The following is a 21,647-nucleotide window of genomic DNA, read 5'->3' on the forward strand; positions in this document are numbered from 1 at the left end:
GTAGTTTGGAAAAGGAGCTATTATAACTGACCACAGAAATAAAAAGCATCATTTAATTTTTGTGAATTGTATATTTAAAATTTTGATAAGCCGAAAGAAATGAGCAAATTCCTGGACATGCATGCCCTACAAAAATTGAAGCATGACACAGAAAATCAACAGACCAACTAATCAGTAATTTTAAAGTGTCTAGGACCAGATAGTTTCACTGATGAATACTACCAAACATTTAATGAACTAATACCAATTCTTCCCAAACTACTCCAAAACACCAAAAAAGAAAGCTAATACTACCTCAAGTCCAAAACTAGATAAACATACAAGAAGAACAAAAAAGGTACTGGCTAATAATCTCAAAGAACAAGATGAAAACATCTTAGACAAAATACTGAATCCAATGGCACATTAAAAAGACACTCATTCACCATAACCAAGTGATATGTCTGAAATACTAGAATGGTTCAAAGTATACAAATCAATAAACATGACACAAATAGAATTGAAAAAATGATCACCTCAAGAGATGAAAAGAAACACTTGATAGAAAAAAATAGCCCTCATGACAGAAAACTCTGAGCAAATTATGTACAGAAGCAATGTACCTCAAAATAATAAATGTCATATACATTAAGAATATACCGAGTGGGAAATGGCTGAAAGATTCCTTCTAATGTCTGGCATAAGACAAGGAGGCCCACTTTTACTACTTTTATTCAACATAGTCCTGAAGTCCAAACCAGAGCAATTATACAAGAGAGCAAAATGAAGGTTACTCAATTTGAAAGAAGTAAATCAAATTGCAATCATTTGCAAATAATATAATTTTATTTGTAGAAAATTTCAAAGACTCTACCAAAGATTATTAATTATCAAATTAATAAACAAATGCTGCAAATTTTCAATATATGAAAATCAACATACATAAGTTAGTAGGACTACTATATACCACAGTGAGTTATATAAAACAGAAATCAATAAATGAATCCTAGTCACAGTAGGATTCTGGAATTTCATGGAACACTGTCAGTAATTTTTAAGAAGCATACCTAGGAGTGCAGTGAGTTTTGGAAGAAGTCCAACTTGTACCATCTTATTCCTTAGTCCTGTGTCAAATGACAGGTTTAATAAAAGCCTGAGAGTTATATTCAGCAAATCTTCATGCTCACAAGGTATCATTTTGACCAGTTTTTCAACAATATCCATTTCTACCTGTATGTAATAATGAAACACAATTACATTAGATCAAAAAATAAGATATAAAATATTACAGTTAATTAGTTGGCTTTTACTTGAACATATGACTATTTTACAAGTAATTATATATTAAACTTATACCCTCATTTCAACCTATAAACTTCTGAAATTGAATTTCTGAGAAAACACACACTCCTACATCAACCGTTCCTTCCCTCATTTGTCTGCACCAACAGGATGACAAATTGCATTTGATTTTGAAAACACTCTGCATAACTGAATACTACCCACAATATACTAGGCTTTATACAAGTAAGGTTTCAACTGGCCTTCAGGATTTCCTCTGTCTGAAAAGAGAACAAGCAACAGGAATACAATGTGATAAAAACTGAATGCACAAAAATGCTCTGGAAGCAACATGGAAGAAGTTATTAACACACCTAAAAGAAGACTTAAAATTATGAACAAAGTCGTTATAAAGAATCTGTTCTCTGGTTAAGAAAGGTGAGCTCCCTGATAGGTTATCCAATACCAAGTAGCCAGCCCTAAATACACGCACATACAAGTACCACTAAATGGACTAATGTGTGTGTGTGTGTGTGTGTGTGTGTGTGTGTGTGTGTGTAATAATAATCAAAGACAAGGTCATGAAAAGGCATGAGGGAGATGTGGGGAGTGTTGGAGGGGTTGAAATGATATAAAAGCATTATTCATGTATGAAATTCTAAAAATAAATTACAAAAAAGAAAGGCAATGACAATACAGACTGAAATGAGCCAGTGAACAGTCATTGTTTAGGGAATCACAAATGCTTTGGTATTCTCCCAGAATAAAATATACAGAGATTGTCAGAAGCTTAGACAGTCCTTAGACAGAATATGGAGGCTTTTAATGGTTTTTTTGCAAAGGAGTTCAACCTTATTTTGTAGGTAGCAGAGTGTTCTTACCAATTTTTAAGTTGAGGAGAGGACAGATAGGTGAGAGTAATTTCTTGAAATCCAAGATTTCAGATAATAGCCAGGGGCCACAATTGTAAAAAGGTCCATTTAAGAATAGAAGCCCCATGGAGAGATGGCTCAGCAGTACTGACTGCTTTTATAGAGGACCCAGGTTTGATTCCCAGCACCCACAAAGTTGCTAACAACTGTCTGTAACTCCAGTTCCATGGGATCCGACATCCTCTTTGACTCTGAGGGTACTACATGAAGTGAGTGCACTTATACATATGCAGGCAATTCATTCATAAAGATTGAAAAAAAAAAAAAAGAATAGGAGTCCCATGGAGAGATGGCTCAGCAGTTAAGAGCACTGGCTGCTCATGCAGAGGATCCGGGTTTGATTTCCAGCATCCACATGGCAGTGAACAGCCACCATAATTCCAAGGGGAATCCAAAGCCCTCTTCTGACCTCTGTGGGCATTGCATGACCATGGGCACACTTACATACATTGAGGCAATACGCTCATACACATAAAACAAAAATAATAAATAAAATACTTTTTAAAAGAACAGAAGCCCTAGGCCTTTTTACTACATAGCTAATAAAGTAGCTCTGCTGTCATTAACCAAAACTGGCAAACACAAAAACAAACAAGCAAAAACCCTAGGACAATGAGGGAAAAAATTCAAACTTTTGCCATGCTTAAATTGAAGAGGTATTTGGAAATCTTATGAAAATCAAAAAAGAATCTGGGCTGCAAGTAATGACTAAAACTTTAGAACAGGGATCAGCATATTGTGTCTAGTAATAGTAATCCGGCCCATCATCTGTTTTAACAGAACCCATGTAAGACTTTTTCTTTGTTTTTACTTTTTTTCATTTTTGCAGCCTTGGGGGTCAAACCCAAGCACTCTGTCACTAAGCTATACCCTTAACCAGTTACATTTTTAAACAGCTGAAAAATAAAAGCAAATTAAAATTTCATGATACATGCATTTATATGGAATTTAAATTCTGTTTCGCTAAGCTTTTATTGGAATAGAGACATGCTCATTAGTTTACAGACTGTCCATGGCTCTTATAATGCTAGTTGCAACAGAGACCATATAACCTGCAAAACCATCTAAAGAAAAGGTTTGCTGATTTCTGCTGTAGAAGATTCTAAAATTGCATCAAGAGAATGTGTGTCAGAGTAAGAAATTAAAGAGAGTATCACCAATTATTTACTTGCTGAGTGAAGCTCTATGTTAGGTTTTTAAAGATAGCAATCAGAAAAATGTGGCTGTAAAAACACTCCATGCTTTCAGTTACACAAAAATGGCTAAAGGACAGAAACTCTACAAAGTTCATAGTTTTGGGAATAAAACATGAAGATTTATCAAAATCAGGCTTTTTACTTTATTAGAGATCTAAAACATTTACTTACACTGTTATTTTCATATCTTTTTTTTTCTCCCGGAGCTGAGGACTGAACCCAGGGCCTTGTGCTTGCTAGGCAAGTGCTCTACCACTGAGCTAAATCCCCAACCCCTACTTTCATATCTTTATTACAAGTTTTCAGTAAACTCATAAAAATTCTATTAACAACTGATTCCTTGCTATATATTTTTTCCCTTTCACTTTATGGCAAGGAGTAACAAATTTTTAAAAAGGTAAACTGACAAATCAGGCCCTGATTTTCCTTTAGAATTCTATGCACACTGCAGAACTGTGACTCAGGCCATAGTAAAGCAGCTCCTTGCCAGAGTACAAGCCAATCTCCAAAGACTCCCCAAGTCATATGTTAAGCTAAAAGCAGATTCTAAAATGCACATGAAGGTATAAATAATACAGAAAGCCAGAATGATTTGAAAAAATAACAAGAGGCTTTACACTGTTTGACTTCAAGACTTATAAAGTGCCAGCAATCAAGAAAAGGGAGCTATCAAGTGAAAGAACAAAAGGCGGCATCTAGGGACAGAGCTACAATTACAGGGACAACTGCCTTTTGACTGAAGTACCATTTCAATTACACTGAAAGGGATCTGATGAAAAACATTTTTTAACAGATGGTACTGGAACAAGATTGAACTGGATGTCCATATTCAAAAGCAACTCTTGATCTGTATTTCGTTCTATATGCTAACTTAACTCAGAATGAAAGGGGCAAATGAAAACAACAACAAAAACCCTACACAATTTCTTGAAGAACACACAGGTAGAAAGTTTTGTGAACTTGAATGAAATGAAGATTTCTCTTCAGTACAATATCAAACTAAAATCCATTAAAAACATTTTTTTCATGCTGGACTTCATAAAAATTAAAATCTTTGTTCTTTATGTGAGAATGAAAAGATAAGTCACAGAAAAGAATAAAGTGCCTGAAAAACATAACTGATAGGAGATTTGTGTAAAATACAGAAAAAAATCAAAAGTCATTAGTAAAAAATAAGCAACCCATACAACACATTCTTCCTGTGGTTCCCCTCAAATCCATATTCTAATATGATTTATTCTGGTACATTGATGAGTTGCAGGTTAATTTATCACTATTCTTTAATAAATATTATTCAGTTTAAAGCACAAATTGAAAGGGTTTTTTTTTTAAGGTAAGCTCAGTCCTCAACAGAGAAGATTCTTTTTGCAGTAGCTGGCCATTAGTACAGAGACCCACAACCAAAATGCAGAGAACAAGAGACTGTGGAGTGCTCAATTCCAAATGGGCCATCTATACCACACCCTAACCCCAGGGCTCAGAGATCATCACAAAGAGCAGTACAGAAAGAAGGTAAGATACAGAATCCGCAGACATCTACAGTGCAACATTATTTGCTGGACATGACAGTACCACTGTACATGTGAACTGACAGCACCTGTGACTACATGCATGAGACCTGCACAAGAACAATCCAGTTAAAATCCCAGCAAAGATGAAGCATGAGTCTTTCCCCTGGCTAAGAAGCTATTGCAACTGAGGTGAAGAGAAAGTGAGTTTTGTTCAGGTGTGTGGCCCTTAAAGGCTACTCATGCTCAGTGATGGTCCTATCCCCATGCACATATATGTAGCACTCAGGGAACTCAATGGGTTTAAAACAGAGAGAGCACATGCAGTTGGAAGGGCAAAGTGGTGGGGAGACAAGGGAGATACTGGATGGGTGGGAACGGGGAGTAGATTTGACCAAAATGCATTATATGCATATATGAAATCTGCAATAAAAACCTTATTTGAAAAATTGCTGAAAGTCTCGCCTAAAGTGTTTTAAAAAATAACATAAAGAAAACAATGGTCATGGGGTACACACCTGTAATACTAACACTTGGTGGTTGAATGTGGGGGTCAAAAGCTCAAGGTAAGCCTTGCTACATGAGTTTAGGGCCAGTCTAGCCTATGAGATACCTCTCAAAAGACAAAAAATAAACAAGCAATCAAACACTCAAATAACCAAACAACAAGAAAAATCCATCCCTGAGTTTGATTTTTCCCCTCAAGAGACAGAGCATGAAGCTGAGCATCTACAGACTTGCTCCTTGAAGTCCATCACTTAGTGTCTATCGTCCTGACACTTCATCTGAAAACTAGGATGTTGGTGCCACTAAATGATGTCATGCATACATGAATGAGTTAAATTATAGAAGTTCTGATTCCATTAGATGCTTTCACATAAAAGGTCATTTTTACATATAAAAATGAAATGCATACCATCTACAATAAAAATCTTGCTAATCAAACTCGTAAATTTCTCATAACTTGTCTGAAGCTCTGGGTTTTTCTTCCCGAGTAAAAATGAGGCTTGATGACATGATTTATTTTTTAATATTTTATTTATTATTTTTATTTTAAGTGTATGAGTGTATTGCCTGCATGTATGTAAATACCTGGGACATGCCATGCTCACATAGGTCAGAAGAGGGTGTCAGATCCCCTGGAACTGGAGCTACAGATGATTGTTAGTCACCATGTGGGTGCTGGGAATTGAACCCAGGTCCTCTGCAAGAATGCCAGTGCTCTTGACCTCTAAGCCATCTCTCCAGCCCCAATGATGACGTGATTTATATTATATCTTCTGATTTTATCATCCTACTGGATATTAACTGTAATAATAATGTTGAGTTTTTTTTGATAGATTGACCACTTAATAAGTGCATTACTTAGAAGACTTTCAGCTAAACTAAATACACTAAAATCAGAAATGACAGAGGTAAAATACTTCAAAGACAAACAATTCCAGATGAAGCTAAAAGTTTAAACTACTTTCTACATATTACATATATCTATTCTAGGACAGTATCAGGAAATATTTTTATCTAGAAAGCTTCAATTATCTGAAATAGTAGAATACTGAATACAGTTCTAAATGAAATTGTTTCAGTGAGTTATGGTTATTATAAAACATTTAGAATTACCTTAGCAGGGGTATAAAATGATTTACTTTTTATCAAAATAATTTAAAAATAGCTAAAGTGTATTATTTAAGGAGCTTTGAAAGTTACCATATCATTTTTATTCTCCATAAAAATACTGAGTTTCTTTAAGAAAGACACCACTAGAATAAGAAGTTCAAAGTTGTCCCGATCCAGAGCCTTCACCAGCATGTGCACAATATTCTTGTTCCTCATCTTCAGCTCTGTCCGTGTGTCCTCGGCAAGATTCAGGAGCAAATAAAGAGCAACTAGGGAAGAAAAATATATGAAAGTTAAATGACTGGCATATTGAACACAAAACTTTAAAAGCACTTCTATTTACCAAGATAACAGACACAGTTCTAAAAAGGTTTTAAATTATTTAGAAAATTTTAACTGGTATTCAAAAAAAATGATAATTTTTTAATTTGGAAAAAAAGAATCTATTTCTCACATGTAAACTGATTTTCTGTTAGTCACTATAAGAAAAGACCATATGGAATTCAGTAATACAATCATTACGCCAGACAGAGTTAAGATCAAACTCTACTAGTTCTAAGTAAAATTTCTTTTAGATCCGTGCAATAAAGATGATCAGTTTCTCCAAAGAAACCCACAACATTTCACTTCTGAAAGTGAAAACTGTATCAGATAATGGTTCCCATTTTGTCTTGACATAGGAAGATTTAAAAGGTCTCTTTCTGTCAAAATTATGTAGGCTATTGATGAACATAATACTTTTGCCCTTGTATGGCCTTGATGTTATTCATTATTTTAGCATTTCATTTAATTGTCTGTTGAGATAGAACAGACAGACTAGCCTATGCTGACTCTGAATTTGTGATATTCCTATCTCAGCTTCCTCAGTACTAGAATTATTGGCATGGACCACTTTCCCTAGCCCTCATTTAATATATTCTTATAATATACTCTGAATCCTTAATAAAAAGTATTAATATACTCACATATTAATATAGGTTGATAAACATCTGTTTAGTTAATATTAGAGGCAAATCACACCTAATAAGTACTTACCAAATGTCAGGTACTATGTTAACTGATAAAAATAAGTAATTTTAACTCTAAAATAATTTTATGAGCAAAGAGATATAAAAATTTTACAGATGGGAATACTGAATGTATATAATTTAAATAACTTGACCAATTTATACAGTTCCTGGACTAGGAGAACTAAATTAAAATTCAAGCCCATCAGAATCTAAAGCTCATACATTTATGCTACTACATCGTGCTGATTTTCTAGTTAAGGTAATATGAAAAGTTTTTAAAATTGTGCTGGAAAGCAAACAGGCCTTCTGCACGGAAGCAAGGCAGAGGTACAGAGTTGAACAGTGCCCACCTAAAATGTAAAAAGACCTTAGACTTGAAGTTTATTTGAAAATATATTCTTTGCAGATGTAATAGCTAAGATGAGCTAATAGTAAATAGGGTAAACTCTTAATCAGGTAACTTAAGTCCTAATAAAAGAAAGAGGACGTGAAAGGCAGGTTTAGTGGGAAGACCATGGGAAGATGGAGGCAGACTTTACTGATGTGCAAGAAGCCAGGAAGTCTTGAGGTGGTAGAGATGCACCAAAATGACCAAGAGAGAACAAAGAATTCTTCTCTAAAACCGAGGGAATATGGTTCTGATGTCTCCTTGATTTTGGCTGTCTAATCTTATTGAAAAGGTCCCACTGGATTACAATAATTTCAGGGGCTGTATCAGCAAAACAGGCTGAAATTTAAAATATTATTCATGGTAAAGATAAAAAAGCTTAAGGCATATTAAAATTTATAAAATTTTCCATGATTTTGGTATTAGTAAATAACACAAAAATGGAACAAAATAAATGTGACTGTTTTTAATCACTGTTTGAGAATTCATACCTCTCAATAGTTGCTCCTGTTTTATTACAAGCCCCTGGTACTTTTTAAAGGTTTTGTCATAATCCTTCCTTAGGGCTTGGTTTTCAAGGTCTTCATCAAGTAAAACTCAAGTTAAGGATCACATGCATAAACTTAGGCAAAGATAATTTACTGAAAACTACTCTCACAAACAGCACTGTTACATTTTATATTTATTATTATTATTACTATTATTATTGTTGAGACAGGGTCTATGTATTTCTGACTTCTCTGGAACTCACTATGTTTACCAGTCTGACTTTGAACTTATAGAGATCCACCTGCCTCTGCCATCTGAGTACTGGGATGAAAGGCATGCTGTGCCACCAAGCCTGGATGCAACTTTGATTATACTGTCTATTCAATAATCCAACTAAAATCTTAGCTTCACAATTTTATATAACATGATACCTTAGCAAAAGGGTTCAAGAATTTCTTTGGAGTCCTTAGGTGAGAAACTGCCTGAACTTCACCAAATACTTGCATTCTCAGAAATTACCTGCAAATACTTTATGTGGATTGCCAACTCTGTGGCTTTCAACAGGCAACAAGTAGGGCTAAGCAAAAAGATCACTGCCTTACTGAAAAATGACATAGTTATTAGGAACAGTAGATTCTACTTCAGATAGCCATCCAACATATTCAGACATGCAGATTAAATCTAAAGCTTTTAAGTACCCTCTTCAGGTCAGAGACACCAATAGAAAGATATTCCGAAAAATAAAGTCCTTGTGTTTCACAAAGGAGATAAGAAATATACCATATTTTTTAGAGAGGAATAATATTTTAATTTCCAACAGGTATCAATAAATGTTGTATTCAAAGAATATTATTACCAACAATTACTTGTTGATTCTATAAAACATATCACATAAGACAGATATGAACAGTCAAGGTCCTTTGAGCTACAATTAAATTGCAAAGACAGTATGATACCTTCACATAAGATAACTGTTAAAGAGATACTGTTGAAGAGAATACCCTTACTCTATATTCAGTAGAAAAGACTAAGATCAAAGTGCAGAACTTATCTGAAAGTAGACTATGGTTCACTAAGCAAAGGAACACTAAAATAAATAGAATTCCAATCCAAAAATGGCTTAAAAATATTGTCTTAAGGCATAAGACAATAACATTGTTAAAGATAGAGTTTATAAGTATGTGCCAAGAACACTGCAGAAAGATTTAATATTATAAGATAGGTTAAAGCCAATCATTCCTATCGTTCCTTTAATGTATCCTATCATTCTACGAAACTTCCATGTTTGTGTTAAAACAGTATTTTTTTCACTTAACTAGAAAAATTGAAAATCATAGAAAAGAAGAACTGTAAGGTAGGTTCACTGAAAAATTTAATCCATTCCCATCAAAATTACTTAGAAGTATGTACACAGAAGTGGTGGGTCATATTTCATGATATCCTTAGTGTGGGTCTTAGTGGACACCACAGTGCAGCTGCTTAGACTCTTTTATTCACCCATCCAGTACCACTAATGGATTCTTCCTTCCGTCTCATTAACTAATCAAAGTGTGAAGAGACCAAGAGTGTATGTCAAACTGTTTTTATTCTGATAGTTTCAATCTTTATATTTATATCCAACACATTCTTTCATGGTTTCTAAATAATGTGACTGATTAATAAAAAAAGAAAAGAACAAAACCAACCCATCCATCCAAAGCTCATAACTACAGAAAATATAATGGTTCTCTAAAAGGATATCAGCTTTCTTCTTCTTCGAAAGTTCTTCTTGCCAGAGCTCGTGTCTTTTTAACTCATGATCAATGATATTCATACACAGTGCTCCAATTTTATAATGAGTGATGAGTCCATGGAAATGAGAAAAGCTTTAAAGAAGAGATTTCAGTATATTTTAAAGAGTATGTTTTGTCAGTATAGGAGATTTGGAATTGGCCTAAACCATGCAGAGAATAAATGACAGACATTTCAATAAATGAAGATATCCAAAACATTTAAAGAAAATTAGAGGCTATAAGATTATTTTAAATATATTTTAACATACTACCCTTAATTCAAATGTAATTATTAGGCAGGATTTTATGTTTACTTACTCAAATATTTTCAGAATACATTTTGGAATATTGTTTACCAAACTAATGATATAACAGTAGGCATATATTTTATTTGTTGTATAAAACTGACAATAGAATAGACTAGTGAAGTATTAAGAATCAAGTTTATGTATGTTTGCCAGACAATTCATTTAAGTATTTATTCAATAAATATTTCTTTGCTAATGCTGGCACATTTTAAAAACAGAACTGACTGGAATACTTTCACAATATCTCAATAAATATATTTCTTAAGAATATATGCATATAAACAGAATGTTATTTAACCATTAAATGAAAGAAATGTCATTACTTGTTGGGAACATGAATGTAATTGCATAATGGGTACCAAAATACAAAATATAATTATATAGGAGTAAGTTCTAATGTTATACAGCAAGTAATGAGTTCACAACAATTTACAGCATATTTAGGAGTAAATATTCATAACATAAAAATAATAAATCTTTAATGACATGGAAATTCTAATCACCATGATCTAATCATTTACATATTGTATACTTGAATCAAGCTATCACCTTATGTCCCACAAGTATGGAATACATTAATAAAACTGACATACAAAAGCATCTATACAATATTTACTGAGTACTTACTCTGGATCAGGCTTTTATCCTATGTATTTTAATTCTTAATCATTTAATCCTACCCACTATCCAAAGAGAGTGCTATTATTTCTATGAAAATTTTATACATAAGGAAACTGAGGCACCGAGAATTGAAGTAAAGTAAGCAAGAGCACACAGTCAGCAAGTAGGTGGCATTGCATTCAAACTGAGACAGTCTTTTTCCAGAGTCTGTGCTCAGACTCTAATCATTATGGCAATTGATTGTGTGTTTGTGTATGTGTGTGCATATAAGTGCAGACTGAATGAAAGAATTCCAGAGAAAGGCAGAAAATAAAAAAATAGACAGAAAAAACGGTTTGGAGGCAGAGCACAGGCAAACACACAGGAAAACTGGAAGAAATTACGGTCTATAATCTGACACAGGCAGACAGCAATATAGATAAGTCCTTTTATAATCTTTGTACTTACCTAGAAAAGCAAAAGAAGATATAAATGATGTTTGTGGCTAACTCAACGCTTTGTTTCCAGTCTTCTCTCAGAACTCTGGCTAGAGCACCCAGGGCAGTTTCTAAAGAAAAAGGAGACATACAAATATGATCATTTACCTTTCCTTTGATATAAAGGGTGGTTGGTTTTAAATGTCCACTTATGAATAAATAACAAAGCTAAGACAGAACTGGGACAAAAAAAGTAGGATGCTTCTTTCCAATACAGAAAGATAGCTTTAAAACTAACTTTTACTTAAAACACCTAACAGACAACTTCAAGTGTACATAGTAAACAAAATATAATTTAGATAAACATAAAACTTACATTGTGAGTCACACTAAGATACTAAAAGGCCATTAACTTCCTGGCTTGCACTTCTACTTGGCATCTTACTATTGCACAACCTTTTACTTTCTTTTTGTAACATCTGATTTAATATATAAGAAAACAACTAAAACAAATTTAGAATATATAAGCAGCTTAGCAAACTAACATTAGTACCATTAAAGTAAATTTACTAAATAAAAATTTATACATAGAAAAGAAAGTCTGTATTTCAATATCACATGCCAACAGACATAAAAGTTTCAGAAAATAACTTCTTGGAAGTACATAAGCATCTCTGTTAGAGGAGGGAAACTTAATATATTAACATATACTAAGTAAATATAATGAAGTCAGTTTGAAATGAGTTACATGGCTTTCCAATTTTTGGAGGCCTATGTACATATGGGTGGTGCATGAATGTGTGTTGCAACATGTGTGTGTGCATATTGTGTGTGCCTGTGTAGAGGCCCGAGGCTGACATTGGGAATCTTCCATAATTGCTTGCCTCCTTAGTCTCTGAGGCAGAATCCAGAGTTCTCTCACTTGAACCCAGAGTTCCAGGATACTAGCTTGCTCTGGGAAATCCCTGTCTCTGCCTTCTGACTACTGGAATTACAGGTGAGCTGCCAAACCATCCAGGATTTACAAGGGTACTGGCAGTCTGAACTCAGGTCTTCACCATTTCATCTACTGAGCTATCTCCCAGCACCCTGTCCAGTTTTATTTTTAATTACTAAAATATCTATTTTAACATACAGAAGTCATAATTCCATCATCATTAATGAATACTCAGGATCTATTGTACTTCATGGATAGTATTATCATTATTATAGACATAAAATGCTCAGCATATTTCAGCTTTCAGATTGTTGAGATTATGAAATAAGAATTAACTGTATTAAATACTAACCCACTTCAGTGATTATTATTATTATTATTATTATTATTAGTTGATTTTCTGAAACAGGGTCTCCCTGTATCCCAAACTGGCCTGGAACTTAATAGGCAGGGCAGGCTGGCCTTGACCTCACAGAGATCCACCTGTCTCTGCCTCCAGAGCGCTGGGATTAAAGGTGTGTGCCCCATGCCCAACCCTAGTGATTTTTTTTTTTTTTTAGCAAATTAAAAAATATTTGACTATAGCAATTCACAATCACAGTATGATTATTGGACTAATGCAAGCTTTGATCAAAGTTATTTTGAAATGAAATGAAGAAATAGACAGTATACATTAACATGAAGGTGTCCAAAAAGTCCTACTTAACAGAGTACAGCATTTTCTATTTATTAAGACCCAAATACTTTTGATGATTATAATTTGGAGGAAATGGTATTTCTTAGTACAGCAAAGCAATGCTATTCTATAATATATGAGTAAAGGTATGGTTTTAGTGATGTATTTATCAAATTTTGTTTGGTACAAGATCAGCGAATTGTATTTTCAAGAGAAAAGAAAGGCAAATTGGAGCATTTCTCTTACATATTCTAAAACTCCAGTCAAAATGCACAACAGTAGGGGGTAGAGGAGGAATATCTGGAGTTAAAGGACAGCCTCAGCTAAGGAGTGAGTTCAAGATCAGCCTGGATTACATGAGAGATATCTCAACACACACACATACCTCCACCACCACCACCACCACCACCATCACCACCATTAAAAACAACAGTAGAGAGAAAGAGAGAGAGAATACCAAACCAAAGAGACAATAATAAATAGACAATAAGTGAACCCAGTCTTAATTGCTGAGCAACTACTTAATATGTGCAAAGATTTGGGTTCAGTTTCTTGTACCACAAACAAAAAAAATAAAGAACCATAATAGTATTATATTGGTATGGTACTCACCAAAAAGACCAATGGAACCGAAAGAGAACATAAAATATGTTCATGAATCTATGGGAATTTTACTTGTCAAAGATTAAGTTCTGGAAGAAACAGAAGCATCTGTTCCATAAAAGCATAGCTGGGCATGGTAGTCCACTTCACTAGTCCCAGCACTTGGGAGGCAGAGTATGTTCCGAGGAGCACTTATTCCTCTGAGGGGCAGAGCCTGCTGTGGAGAATTGGCTGCAGAGAGTTAGCTACAGAGAGGGAGCTGCAGAGAGTTAGCCACAGAAGGCACCGGGTGTGGGGTGCTGGGTGTTCGCCTTTGTAAGTTACTCTACTTCCCCTACCTTGGATATAAACTATAGAAAATTCAGATAAAGATATGTTATGTGGTTTGTCTAATAGTGCCATGAGTAAGGGGCCCTCAGAGAACTCAGGCGACAAATTGGCACAGTTGACAGGATGATGGCACTGGAAACGATAAACCATGGGAGTTTGGGAAAAGCAAGGGAGCTAATGGTGGCACTGATGTGGATCTTACAATGGATTATAAAATATGTAACTAAAAAGGAGCCAGCCACGGAGAAATGTGGGCCACATCTGTGCTGTAAATGTGGGGAAACAGCCCAATTGCAGGTATATGAAGATTTGTTAAAGGTTATAGAAAAGCTAGAAAAACTTTTACAAACCTGGGACACAAGCAGAGAACCTAGAGAGGGGGGCATGGCCACTTTGAATAATAAAAGATTTGCCCAAGGCAGGGGAAGTGGAAAAGGCTAGGGAAGTACAGGCAGATTCAATTGAAGAACTTGAGAGAGAAAAAAAATTGGACATTTTAACTTGTGTAAGGTCCCAGGACTCTGGAAAAAAGACAGATAATAATAATGAAAAAGGAAACAACCTAAAAACTAAAGTGATTAAGGCTACCCATCAGATTCAACCTTTGATACAGAAAGGAAAGGAAGCTAGCAATACTGTATCTAGGAAATACTCCACACTGGAACTGTTAAAACTAGGAAAAACTTACAAGCAAGCAATCAAAGAGCCCCTCACCAAATGGCTAGTGAGGATATGGGACATGCGAGCAAATAACGTCAGTCTAAGTCCTTTAGAAGCTTCAGAGCTGAGTTATATAACCACCAATATGTCCTTGCAATACAGGCTGTTCAACCTAGGCCAATGCAGGGGAAGCAGTCCTTAATGGGGTGGCTGGTTGAAGGCATTAAAGATACATGGTCATCACTAAAGGAAACTTCCATAAATAAGAGGCTGGAGGACTATAAAAGAGGGACAAGCATTACTGAGAGAACTAGGTATGAGAAAAGCAATATATGATACCCAGTTCACTGGGCCACATAAGACTGTTCACCAGAGATATAAAGGAAAGCTTAATTCAACTGGGACCTCAAGAATGGTATGGAGCTTTAATGGTTTTGCTAAGCCCTTTAAGAATACAGGATCTTTGTAAAGTGAGAGAGCCTTTAGCAGATGTAAGTGACTCTGACCAACATGTAAAATGTGTCTTTAGAATAACTGAACACCCTACAAGAGATATAAAAAAGACCAGACAGAAGAAATGGTCCGTTTGGGTTACTTGAAGACAAATGTGCCAAGAGTTATATCGAGCCCAAATTCCCAAAGAAAAAATTGATAGAAAACCAAATTTGGTGCTAAGGAGTTTCTGGAAGGCTTCAAAACCAGAGTAACAGTTTATAAAAGGCATTCAAAGGATAAAAACTGTCCCAGGGTGGTTAAGAAACCCCAAAGATTGCCACTGGATGGATGACGTTCATAGTACCAGAAGGTGCTACAGATGGTTGGGGAAGAAAGGAACCCCTATGATTTTACTCAACAATGGACCCCACATGCTACATACTATGGACATGCCAAGCAATGCCTGCAAGTGCTATACTGGTTTGACTAACATATGTACAACTGACAAATTTTTAATTGGATAAGGCTCGCTCTTAGGGGTGGAACACACATCTGGGGCTGTAGACCAGGCCAACCCCCTGTGTCAAGAAAGGCTACATGCCCTAGTGGGGAAACCATTACAAGTATACTGTTTAATGAATATAGTACACCCCCTGGAATATTTTCTAGGCATTTGTATTTACATTCATGTTTGTTTAGATGTGTTTACTTCCTTCCATTTGTCTTTATAGTAGAAGAAACACCACTGAGATAGATCAATGGCCATGGCTTGAAGATGAATAACGGGGAGGCCCAAGAAGTCACTATCTCACCATGATACGAGAGAGCTCCCTACATCTGTCACCCCCTCCAAGGCTCAGGGACCTTAGCGAAAGATTGGCAGAAAGATTGCAAGAGCCAGAGGATGCTGGCTCCAAGAGTTCTGTGATTCTTGGCAAGAGTGCTGTTTGACAAAGTTCCAGCCAAAAGCCGATGACCGCTGCTCTTTTGGTGGATATCCCTTCCCCAGTTACTCCTGGTTTTTGTAATTTGTATAACCTTCTCTTCTTTAAGTATTCCGATAACCAACTCTGATGATGGAATGGGAAACTAAACCAGGAAAATCTCTTCCTGTAGCAGAATTATTATGTTACTGAAACAAAATGAAAGTAATGATAGACGACTTCCTCCTATGACTATGATCTCGTTTGGACCTGCATTTGTGATTAATAATGAGGCTTGGTTTCCCCCAAAAGGAAAAGATAGCATGCAATAGATGCCCTGCTGCCTTTTACAGGAGTTTATGGCTTTAACCCTAAATGAGGAACTACTGAGACTAAAGTTTGGTATAAGGAAAAACTATTTGGCTTAGGGAAACTCCTTCTTAGATAGAAAGATTAGCTAAGTCAGTAAAAAGCTGGTGGTGCATGATCTCTGAAGAAAAATTGCCTATTCTTTTACAAAGACTAAAAGCAATTCAGAAAGCCTTTAAAGATAAATGGCAACAAAATAATAAACGATATTGAAATAGAGCATGAGTACAAAATATTCAGGAAGAAATAGCAAAAGGGAGAGGAAAAAGATAAATTGGAATATTGGTTAGACAATAAATAAAGAGTTGGTTATTCCCATTCCCATGAGAAAAATAATTCTCTCAAATATACACGCCTACCTGTAAATACTAAATTCAAAGAATTAAAGGGCATACGGGGACAGGCCGTCTTACACTTCTATGGTAAAATAGAAACCCCAAGGCTATAAAGAAAACAATGAAGACATTGCTTGGCTATGTTAAGAAAAGGTTAATCATTGAACTTTGTCATAATTCTATTCTGTAACAGAAGAGTAGCCTGGAAAGAGCTGGGGAGGGAAGAGGAGTTCAAGGCTCCTCCAAACCTCATCCCAGAAGACATTTGCTAAAACATCCAGTTCTCAGGGAGCAGAGAATATTGTCTATTTTCTTGGCCTGGAGCTTGCTCTGTACAAACAGCCTTATCCTAGGGTATTTGTCCTCAGGCTACTTGGTGAAAGCCACTGAAGGCAGCATCAGAACAGCTGGAGGCAGTCTTATTAGTTTGTTACAGGATTAACAAAAAGGCTATTAAATGGAAAAACTAAATATCAGGGATTTTAAGGGGCTCTAAAAAACTCAAAACTATTCTTCTAAGTCTAGAAGGTCACACCCAGCCTACATGCCTACCACAGAAAGCCCCAGAAAGCCCCTAATATGTCAATCTGGCTGAATTTGAGGCATTAATATCCAAGCAGGAAGTAAAGGCAGTTTTATAAGATATCTGCTTGAGCACTAAGGACACACACACACACACACACACACACACACACACACACAGCCTTTCTGCAAGGGTGAGGAGACTTATTACCAGGCATTAAATGAAATCTCTGTCCAATCATAAGTGGCCAATACAGCTAGTTGATCAGAGACTTTAGTGGTTCGACAAAGGTAGTAACTTTGAAAAATTAACCCACAAAATTCACCAAACAGATGGCATCAATAAGAAGCCTTAAGGCAGCAGTAATCTGATTCTTAGAGTTGCCATATATTATTTCAACAAAAATAATAAACCATGGAAAAGAATCAGAACACTGTGACCCACACTCAAGGAAATAAAGTCACCAACTTAGACTGTATTACAAGACAAATATTTTAAGGCAGTTATAACATTTAAAAATTTAAAGGAGAGGCTGGAGAGACTGCTTGACAGCTAAGAGTACTTGCTGTGCAGCCATGAGGACCACAATTCAGATCTCAGCACCCACACAAGAAGTCAGGCATCCCTTACACCTTTAACTACAACTCTGAGCGGGTAAAGGCAGGAGGATCCCTGAGGCTTGCTGGAATCTAGCCCAATGGAGAAAACATGAACCCTAGATTCAGGGAGAGACCTTGCCTCAAAGGAAGAGGTAAGAGTGAGAGAAGACACCTGGCACCCTCTGAATGTGCACCTGTATACATTAGTCCATATATGCATGGACTAAAACACATAAATAAATCTAAAAATATTAAACTATATAAGAGTAAAGGAAAGCATGTGAAGACATACAAATGATGTTTCACCAAAGAGATACACCTTATAAAAAAGAACCAAAAGAAATTCTGTACAATATTGAAGAATATAGTAACTAAAATGAAATGGCTCAGTGGTCAAAAGCACTGGCTGCTCTTGCAGAGGACCTGGGTTTGGTTCCCAGAACCCACATCATGGCTAACAACCATTAGTAACTCCAGTTCCAGCTGGGTCTGACACTTTCTTCTGGCCTCCTGGGCACTGCATGCACATGGTGCACATACATACATGCACTTGTACATATAAATAAAAATAAATCTTAAAAAAATTCACTAGGGGATCTTAGCAACAGAAATGAATTTTAAAAGAATCCATTAATGTGCTGGAGCGATGGCTCAGTGGTTAAGAACACATGCTGTTCTTGCAGAAGACCTGGGTTTGAATGCCAGCACCCACATGGCAGCTAACAACTGTCTCTAACTCCAGTTCCAGGGGATCTGACAGCCTCTTCTGTCCACTGGAGGCATTGCACGACACGGGTGTGCATACCTACATTCAGGCAATACACACACATAAAAATAATAAATAAAATATTAAAAAAAGAATCCATTGACATAAGCATAGTCAGTTTACATAACTGTGTCTCAAGAAAAAAGTATGAAGACAAAATGAATACAGCCTCAATGATCTACAGAAGGGCACAAAGCATAGCAACGCACTCATAATGGAAGTCCCAGAAACAAAGGAAAAGGCAGAATGAACAGCTTATGAAATAATGGCTCAAAACTTCGTGTTTGTTGAAGAATATTAATCTGCACAAACAAGAAAGTCTGAAAACTTCAAGTATGACAAGCTGAATGATATAAACACTTAAACACATTAAGGGTCACATTTGTAAACACAAAGGTCAACAGAATGGGGAAAGTATGAAGAGAAAAGTAACTGTGCATGTACATAAGATCGTCAATGCAATGATTAGCAGATATTTACCCAAGAAACCATGGAGGAATGAAGATGGAGGGCTGACATATTGAAAGTGAAAAGAATTCCTGTCACCTTGCCTGTAATTCCAGAGACTGGAAGGTGGAGACATGGGATCCCTGGGGCAAGCTGACTAGCCAGACTAGTTGTATCTATGAGCTCTGGGTTCAACTGAGAGACACTGCCTCAAAGAATACAATGGGCAGAGATTGAGGAAGACTCTGATGCCAACTTTGGGTTTCTATGTGCACACATGTGCACACGTACCTGTACACACATGTGCTCTAACACACATGAGCATGCGTGCATATATTAAATATATGCAAACACCACATTCATACACATGTAAAAATATGTACTTTGTTATAATGGTACAAAGCAGTGAGAAGGAAAGTGGGTAATTGGAACAAATTTTTGTATAATTTTTAAGTTAAGTTGGTAGTAATCTGAAGAACACTGTTTGAAGTTGTCAATTATAGTATAAGAGTATCACTAAGATTATAACTCAGGGAGACAGTTACAGAAGATTACATTAAATTGATAAACTAGAAAACACCTAAGACAGAAGAAAACAATTATGGAAGAAAATTGAGGAATAGAAGAATAAAGGAGGTTAGGAATCATGATTAAAATGTTCACATTATTACAAATATAAAAATATTAAAGTTTTTGTCATTTATAACAAATAAAAATGATACAGAGCTTACCTCATAAGTATTTATATTAATGCTAAACTAAAAATGCCAATAAATAAAAATAGATTAAAAAACCCACCATGATCTGACCATATGTTCTATCAAACTCTTCAAACTTAAGGACACAAAAGAATGAAAATCAAAGAATGGATAAAGGACAGATGATGAAAAGAGAAGGAAAGGCAAACTAGTAGATTGAAGGTATCCCTAAATTCATGGAAGAAAAGGAATTAAAATTCAGTATCACTGCACAAGAGGGAGTGGGAAGACTATAAAAGTCAGGGGTAGTCTAGCTACCACAGCTTAGTTGCATATATGAATCCACTGCATTTATGACAGCAAGCTCAAGCCCTGTACAGATCCAAGACAGACAGGGCCCAGCATGGAAGAGGGAGATGGGCAGAAAGCCCTAGCTGTAGCTGAGAATTTACTGGCAATGGATAGATGCTGGGAGAGGGAAAGTCAGTTTACTTTACTAGTGTGATGCCTGGTAGGTTGATCAGACTCCAAGGGATAGACCTCCACACCCAAGAGCATTTATGAAACACAGATTAGAATGAATAGGCCATTTAAAAAAAAGTCAAGTAATAACAGAGGACATGAGGTTGGGGGGGTGGTAAGATGAGGGTAGAGAGAAATATGATCAAACTACAAATTCAGTGTATAAAATTCTCAAATAAAAAATATTTTTAAAAAGAATCAAAATTCAGAATATAAATTCATAATTTAAGACATGAAAACCATGTGTATGTGCATTTGTATATGCATTAAGATCTGAAAAGAGACATCACAGGGTAGGCGTGTTCTACAATAATTTTCCTACTTTGATTATTTAGAGAGATAAATCACCATTTAATAGTAGCTCTTCCAAGTTATCAGGATTTCGAGCAAGCTGTAGGATCAAGGCAGAACCCCGAACCTTGTCTGGAATATCTTCATATAGTAATTCAATGTATTCATCCATGTCATTGATGTTAGCAACTTCATCAATCTGAAATGGAGGTTGGAAATACAGAGTTGAACTGAACAGATTTGCCATCAGGTGAATGATATATTGTGATCAATATAATACCTTTCCTAAGAATGAACAAATTTCCAAAGAACTGATAGATGGAAATGGAACTTGTAGGTGGAAACTTTAGGCCTTCATGTTCCAGAATGCTAATATGAAAATATAAGCCAGAACACAGATAAACCCTACCATTTGTCTACCAATGTGAAGTATTTTAAATGTCATAGAAAGCAAATTGTCATCTTGTAAAAAAGATTAAATATTTTAAAGCATACTGTAAAATGTTCAAAATATTTTGTCACTTATTTTAATAAATTAAAAATGTTTTAAAAAATATGTGTCATTATCAATTAAACTCTGCTTTTCCTGCCTTTTTCAGGTATGTCTAACTCATTTTTAAAAATTCTACACCTGAATAATGTGGTTATATGCATCATTGAAGGTGAAAATCAGTACATTGTAGTCTGTGATATATTACATCTAAATTCACAGTCTTACCTCCATTCCTTCAAAGGGAGGTGGATCTTTAGGCTTGCTTGATTTTTCTTTTTTTTCTGTAAAAATATTTTTTTTTAAATGAGGATAATAAGGTTTTAAGAGTAATCCAGGAACATTAAAACTAAATGTTTGATGAAATGTTTTCTATTGCATAAGGAAACTTCTTTTATATATCAGCTATTTGCTCTAATGATGGTATCAAGGAGATTATTAACTAACAAAAATCTATAATAGAAATTATATAGGAAGCAACTTCAGTTTCCACAGAGATTAATTTCTGAGCGATATATATATATAT

General features: G+C 35.4%; 1 protein-coding gene across 2 annotated transcripts in view; it reads right to left on the minus strand.

Moving 5' to 3' along the window:
- The window catches only part of Kifap3 (kinesin associated protein 3), a gene marked incomplete at its 5' end in the record, with an annotated part of 146,234 nt that overhangs the window by 112,956 nt on the left and 11,631 nt on the right, over positions 1-21,647 (minus strand). For both annotated transcript variants that reach the window (XM_017802296.2, XM_008849416.2), the window contains 7 exon segments: positions 1,047-1,209; positions 6,604-6,782; positions 8,403-8,501; positions 10,141-10,265; positions 11,549-11,648; positions 20,689-20,830; positions 21,350-21,405. In XM_017802296.2, coding sequence (XP_017657785.1) covers positions 1,047-1,209; positions 6,604-6,782; positions 8,403-8,501; positions 10,141-10,265; positions 11,549-11,648; positions 20,689-20,830; positions 21,350-21,405 — 864 coding nt within the window.

This window comes from Nannospalax galili, unplaced genomic scaffold, assembly GCF_000622305.1.
Source record: "Nannospalax galili isolate Female #2095 unplaced genomic scaffold, S.galili_v1.0 scaffold1465, whole genome shotgun sequence".
Taxonomy (NCBI): domain Eukaryota; kingdom Metazoa; phylum Chordata; class Mammalia; order Rodentia; family Spalacidae; genus Nannospalax; species Nannospalax galili.